The 7,432-nt window shown below is 41.0% G+C and overlaps 1 protein-coding gene across 1 annotated transcript; it reads left to right on the top strand.

Moving 5' to 3' along the window:
• Positions 1-1,053: 1,053 nt before the first annotated feature.
• Positions 1,054-5,374, top strand: LOC120026735 (sialoadhesin-like). The gene is made up of 5 exons (XM_038971455.1): positions 1,054-1,822; positions 2,368-2,634; positions 2,845-2,941; positions 3,064-3,467; positions 4,914-5,374. The coding sequence occupies exons 1-4, from the start codon at positions 1,423-1,425 to the stop codon at positions 3,101-3,103; spliced, it is 804 nt and encodes a 267-aa protein (XP_038827383.1). The 5' UTR covers positions 1,054-1,422; the 3' UTR covers positions 3,104-3,467; positions 4,914-5,374.
• The last annotated feature ends 2,058 nt before the right edge of the window (positions 5,375-7,432 follow it).

The following is a 7,432-nucleotide window of genomic DNA, read 5'->3' as shown; positions in this document are numbered from 1 at the left end:
AACTTTTCAACTATTTACTACTTTTTAGCTACTTTGCAGTTGCTTAGCATGTTAGTTAACCCTTCCCCTAACCCTAACCTAACCATATCTCCTAACCCTAACCCCACCCTAGCACACATAGCCACCTAGCTAACGTTTGCCACAACAAAGTGGAATTCGTAACATGTCATACGTATTGCAAATTCGTAACATACAGTATCATATAAAATGGATGATGGACATCCACAAATTAATACATACCATACGAAACGTAACATGTCACACTAAATGGAGGGAGACAGATTAACATTTGCTATGTTACGCGTATCCCTGAGTCCAGGTTTTGCTGTTCAGTGTTTCTTGATGGTGCTGTGTTCTCCAGGTGCACTCTGCCAACAGTGGAGTCTGTGGACGCCCCAAAGCATTGTGGCTGTTGGTGGATCCTGCCTACTGGTCCCATGTACATTTGAGATCCTTGCTACATTTGATGCTGACTTGAAAAACTGCACACCCACTGGGCTTTGGTCTAAAAACAAATGGGGTGGAAATATAGTATTGAGCACAGCCAAAACGGATGACCAAAACATCATAAAGGGAGTGATGGTGGGAAATCTGTTGAGCAAGAACTGCACCACCCTTTTCAACAGTTTCCCTGCAGGATATGATGACACATATCTATTCAGGCTGGAATGTGCTGGAACAAATCGCCTCAAGTATATTTTCTACCCAGGAGTACATATCAGTCATACAGGTACACTGAATTTGACCTTACCTAAGATATTTATGGTTTCCAATTAAAACAAATATTGAGGGCTAAACATTCTAACAAAAGGACTACATTGAATTCTTGTGAATACTAACAGCAAACACAGGTTTAAAAACTTAACACCAGGGCCGGCTCTAGCCTTTTGGTTGCCCTAAGCAAGATTTGGTTGAGGGGCCCCCTCACCAAGCAGTTCTACACATTGTTGCCATGGGGCAAAGAGCAATTTTATAACAAATTTCATGAAATTGTACACATTTTGTCATGACTTATGCCATGTTAATGACATCTGAGTGAGAGTGACCAACAAAATCAATGGGGGCCCCATGGAGGTCAGGCCCCCTGAGCACCTGCATGCTCGGCTAAGATTACAAACATTTTAGATAACTGGCTAGACTAACTTACCAATCTAAAAATTGTTAGCTGAGATGGCTAATTGAGTGACTGACATTGACTGACAAAACGAGAAAAACTGCGGATTTTTTAATTTTTTTAAAATAAATTCAACCTTGCACTTTGTGTATTCTACTATTCTAACTCTCAACAGAAAGTTATTTTTTGGGTCGGGGGCCCTAAGCGACCGCTTATATCGCTTATGCCTGGAGCCGGCACTGCTTAACATGAAAAAGAGAGGGATGTTCTAAGCAGAGTTGGTTTAAACCTGGTTGCCCCATTACGGTATGTCATTGGGCTTTACCCAGGCCTCTTTCTGTCTTGTTATTGATTCTCTCGCTCTCTCTCTCTCCCACATACCTTTATTACCTCCAGACACCCCACCCAAACCCCAACTAACCCCTATTGGCAGCATCACAGAGGGGGAGCTGGTTAGACTGAGCTGCTCTGCCTCTGCCCCCTGCCCTACGTTCCCGCCCTCTCTGACCTGGACCTCTGGGCTGGGTGGCAGTGTTGAGAGCCAGCTACAGGAGGGTATAGATGGGCTCATGACCATGACCTCCACCCTTACCTTTACCGCCTCCCTCCTCCATCACGGGCTGATGGTCAAATGTTCTGCCCGCTACACGCTGCAGCCAGGGGGCACCACCAAGACGACTCTGGGGAACCTGACCCTCAATGTTCTGTGTGAGAGACCACAACAACCATAACCATATGACCACAACTATAAACAGTAGTGTAGTTATAGAATGAAACCAAGGAATCTCCTCATTCTGTTTGTGAACATGATTAGTTAATTGATAGATAATTGATACTGTTAAGTGCTAAACAGTATCAAAGAGCACAGGGCATAAAAAAAACATACTGGTTAACAACATGAATTAGCAGGTAATAAGCAGCCAGTTAGCTATTCATACCTATGCAGTGATTCTTCCCATCCTCATACACTGCATGTGTACCTTCTCAATATTGCTTTCTGGATCATGTTCTCAATAATATGGCAACCTTCCAGCTCACTTGTGAGACTTCAAAATGACACTAATCGTCATCTTTTTTTTCTTCTTCTTTTTTCTCTCATTCACACCAATACACTATTTCTATCGTTCGCACGCTCGTTGACACTCACATGACGAACGTTCCCTTGTGGAAACGGGCCGTTAATCTCACGGATCAAAATGAGCTCACGTACCTCATCAGGAAGTTGATTTAACTGTGTGGATTCTATCTTCCAGATGCACCTAAAAACACTGTAGCCCTGTCCAGCCCATCTGGGCCTGTGCCCGACGGGAGGGCAGTGACCCTGACCTGTCAGAGTGATGCCAACCCACCAGTGGAGCGCTACTCCTGGTACAAAGACATCAGTGGGCAGGTGACGTGGAAGGCTAATGGGCAGACACTAGTCCTCCTGGTCAGCAAGGCAGACAGCGGGCTGTACTTCTGTGAGGCCCACAATGAGAAGGGATCACAAAGGTCAAAGGTCATGCCTCTGGAGTTCAAAAGTAAATCATTTTGTTCACTTGATGACTAACACACAACATTTGACCTAATAGTGCACTGTATGAAATAGGGTGCCATTTTATTTGTTGAAAAGTGCCGTTGTTGAAAAGTGAACATTAAATCTCTATTTTAAATGGTTAACACTCAAGACAAATGGACAACAAATGAATAGTAAACTTTAAAAACCAATGTTCTATTCCCATTATTTGTAGGTGACCAATGTTCCGTGATGGTCCCCTACATCATCTGTGGAGTGATGGTGTTGCTCTATGTTCTAACCGTCACCGTGGATGTGTATAAATATAAAAGGTATCATTGTTTATATGTTCATGCCCATCGAGTTTAGGAATACATTTATAGAAAACATTTATAAAAGGACTGTTCCGATCCACTTTGTTCTAACCCAAGTCCCCCCTTTTTCCTCCCCTAAGTCTGTCCAGAAGACTGAAAGTAAGAGGAACATTTTCATAATATTCTGTTTAATTAACTGAGCAATTTTAAGGCATTGGATGACGCAGTATGATACGATAGAGACAAACGTGTTTCTATGTCAAAGCTTTAACAATTCTCTTTATGACTATTACACATCTTGAATCTTTCACCAAATTCACGGTGGTTTTGTATAAAACGTGCAACACTAATGCTCCTATTACATTTGATATGGTATTGATACCTCTGAGACTGATAGTCTGTTGGATCAGATATAACTCCTCCGTTTAAATACAATTATTTCTCCTCAATATTCCAGCAGCAGCTAGAGCTGTCGGAGAAAGGAGACAACACGTACACTACCCTAACGGTCGCCAGCATCAGCTCTGACTATGACCAACTCCAGGTGATTACGAGGAAAAATGTCCAATATAAACTCACAACAACATACAATGTTGTCGTTTGTAGGTATTTAAGCTAACTGTTTTACGTGTGAGCATTCATTTGAATTAAGTAAAGTCAGTGGTGGAAAAAGTAACCAATCGTCATACTTAAGTGAAAGTAAAGATACCTTAATAGAAAATGACTCAAGTAAAAGTGAAAGTCACCCAGTAAAATACCACTTGAGTAAAAGCATTTGGTTTTAAATATACTTAAGTATCAAAAGTAGATGTAATTGCAAAAAATATACTTAAGTATCAAAAGTAGAAGTAAAAGTATAAATCATTTCAAATTACTTCTATTAGGCAAACCAAACACCACCATTTTCTTTTTACAGATAGTCAAGGGCACACTCCGACACAATTTACAAATTGAGCATTTGTGTTTTGTGAGTCTGCCAGATCAGAGGCAGTAGGGATGACCAGGGGCCTCATTTATAAAACGGACTTACGATCAATTTTGATCTTAAGTGTGACTTATGCAGAAATGTATAAGTAGTTATTTATAAAACCTTACTTTGACGTGGAAATGATCTTATCTCTACGCAAAGTCTAGACTTGACGTACGTGATTTTCCTGCTGGTTATGTCAGGCTATTCTTTTTTCCCCTTGTAGTTTAAGGTCAGACCATTTCTTTTTCTCATCAGCCACAGTTCTGTCTTGCTGCCCCACCTGGTTCACTGCAGCGGCGACACACTCCCAAGCTACCTTTTTGGCCCCCTATTTAGTCCACCGAATAATACGCGTTGCCTATCTTCAATCTCCTCTACCATCACCGTGATCTCGTCTTCCGAAAAGTTTGCTTTTTTCTTTTGGTCCATGGCTATTCCTGACTAAACCCTCATTTGTGCTAGCATTCTATAAGGGGAAATCGCTGATTGTAAAGCACGTTCAGGTGAGGTCAATTTGAAGTTAATTTGAGATTTATAGATCACAGGTGCGTAAGTTACAAATGGGCTACTTAGAACCTGCGTAAGCAAGGTTTTTTATGCTCAGTATCTTTTATGAATCGAACGTAAGCACACCGTCGGAAATGATCTTATGACTAAGTTCAAGAATAAATCTAAGAACATTTTTTATAAATGAGACCCCTGGGATGTTCTCTTGATAAGTGGGTGAATTGGACCATTTTCCTGTCCTGTTAAGCATTCAAAATGTAACGAGTACTTTTGGGTGTCAGGGAAAATGTATGGAGTAAATAATACATTATTTTCTTTAGGAATGTAGTGAAGTAAAAGTAAAGTTGTAAAAAATGTAAAGAAAGTAAAGATACCCCAAAAACTACTTAAGTAGTAATTGAAAGTATTTTTACTTAAGTACTTCACACCAGTGAGAAGTCAAACATCATCAATGTGTATGTGTGTGCACGCATGTATGTGTGTGTGTCTATTTGCAATGTCTTCCTTTGACAGATGACCAGGGCTGCCCGAGGTGAAGCTCACCCTAGCAGAAGAAGTGAAAGAGCTGCTCCTTGAAACCACATGGCAAAACAGATCCAGATTTGACCTTTGCATTTGAACTTTGTTGTATGGAAAATGTTCATCTTGTTATTTTTCTTCAGATCATACTGTATATTTCTGTCACAAAATACATGATATTATATATTTTAACCTGATGCCTCGATTTTATATACCTGTCAGCAACAGATGTGGCTGAAAAAGCCGAATCCACTAATTTGAAGGGTTGTCCACATACTTCTGACCATGTAGTGCAGTACTAAATTGTAGTTGAATGTTTTTGGTTTGTGGTTCAGCATCATCAGTGTATTTCTGTCTTCTTCTCTGTAGATGATGTTAAACCATGCAGGGGGTTGTGGTTTGTGTCAGTCAGGATTATAATGGGCATAATCAGTCGAATAAATCTCTTAATGCCATTCTACCGTGCCTTCTCTCTTGAAATTCCACACATTCCTTTGCCTTCATCAATGAACAGGAAAGAAAGTAGAGGAGTGGGTGGGCGGTGGAGGGGAAATGACGAAGCGGGGCGTGATCTGACATCACTTTTTTGACACCTCCCCAGATAACCAATTTTGATTCTGGGAATGTTACCCGAAGGTTGTGGAAACGTTCCCTGAACGTTGCACCAATGTTCCCCGAAGGATCAATCAGATGGTTTTCTTAATGTTCTTTGAATGTTCTCTTTTCGTGTTGTATGACGGTTCTGGGAATGTTCTCTGAATGTTACAAAGTTAGGAACGTTCTGGGAACGTTCTCTGAAGGTTACAAAGTTGGGAACACACACACCCAGGATTACACAATTAAATATGAACAATTGATACACAATTATAATTTCAGTTATCAATTTGTTTTATAAAACGGGTTCGGAGAAATCTGCAATCTGATTGGCAAACACACCTTTACATCCTCGGACCGAGGCCCGAACTCGGCGGTCCTCACTGCAGGAACTTCATCAACACTCTGGTCAGATTCAATCTCTGAGCTACTGGAACACGTATGCCTCTTTTTGCACATGACGCCAACCTTCCTCGACACACTGCTTCCCTCTACACTCAACTTCTTCTCGACAGTCATCACTGCACATGCCACCACATATAATTGATCCTCACTTTCGTCACTCTCAATTTCCTCAAGTTCTTCCAAAAGTTCAGCAAAATCCCTCATTCCATATTCCCTCATAACCATTTCCACTGTTCTCCTTTTTTTCCCTTGTCCATCATCTTTTCCTTCGCCAGATCTTTCAGAAGACCTGTGCCATCCCTCCACTCCATGTTTACTCATAATATGCTTCACTTTCCGCCTTATTTCCTTTTCCACCATCATCTCCAATCGCTCCCTTTCTACAAACATTTCTCTCTGTGCAACCTCTCCAATGCCATCTGTCATCTTGATAACAGCTCTCTATGGCTTGTGAAAGGAGAGTTCAATATTTTTTGGGAGGCGGGGAATAAAAGCGACTGAACAAAACTATAAATGCAATATGCAACAATTTCAACAATTTTACTGAGTTCATATAAGGAAATCAGTAAATTAAAATAAATAAATTAGACTCTAATCTATGGATTTCACATGAATCGGCAGGGGCGCAGCCATGGGTGGGCCTAGGAGGGTTGGGACTTGGGAGCCAGGGAGCCAGGCACAGCCAATCAGAATGAGTTTTTCCCCACAAAAAGGGCTTTATTACAGACAGAAATACACCTTAGTTTCATCAGCTGTTCTCAGACGATCCCGCAGGTGAAGAAGCTGGATGTGGAGGTCCTGGGTTGACGTGGTTTCACGTGGTCTGCGGTTGTGAGCCCGGTTGGTTGTACTGCCAAATTCTCTAAAACAACGTTGGTAGAGAAATTAACATTACATTCTCTGGCAACAGCTCTGGTGGACATTCCTGCAGTCAGCATGCCAATTGCATGCTGTCGAAACTTGAGACATCTGTGGCATTGTGTTGTATGACAAACCTGCAAATTTGCACCTGTGTAATGATCATGCTGTTAAATCAGCTTCTTGAAATGCCACACCTGTCAGGTGGATGGATTATCTTGGCAAATGAGAAATGCTCACTAACAGGGCTGTACACAAATTTGTTCACAACATTTTAGAGAAATACGCTTTTTGTGCATATGGAGAATTTCTGGGATCTTTCATTTCAGCTCATGAAACATGGGACCAACACTTTACATTTTGCATTTATATTTTTGTTCAGTATAGTTAGCTATTTAAAAAATGATGTGCATTCACATTCCGAGAATACAACATTCCCAGAATGTTCCCAGAACTTTTTTTCTTCCAACATCCAAACGGGAACCACAGGGGAACGTTGCGTAAAAGTTCTAATTCCTCTAGTTCCTAACCAGAACCCAACCAATGACCCCAACCAGTGTAAAGAAAGTTCTAATAATGTTATTTTATGAGGTTATTTGAACATTCTCAGAACAATGTGTTTCTACCTTACCAAAATAGCGACTTCCCTAAAGTGA

Source organism: Salvelinus namaycush, chromosome 32, assembly GCF_016432855.1.
Source record: "Salvelinus namaycush isolate Seneca chromosome 32, SaNama_1.0, whole genome shotgun sequence".
Classification (NCBI taxonomy): Eukaryota; Metazoa; Chordata; class Actinopteri; order Salmoniformes; family Salmonidae; genus Salvelinus; species Salvelinus namaycush.
This window is presented reverse-complemented; position numbering and strand designations above follow the sequence as displayed.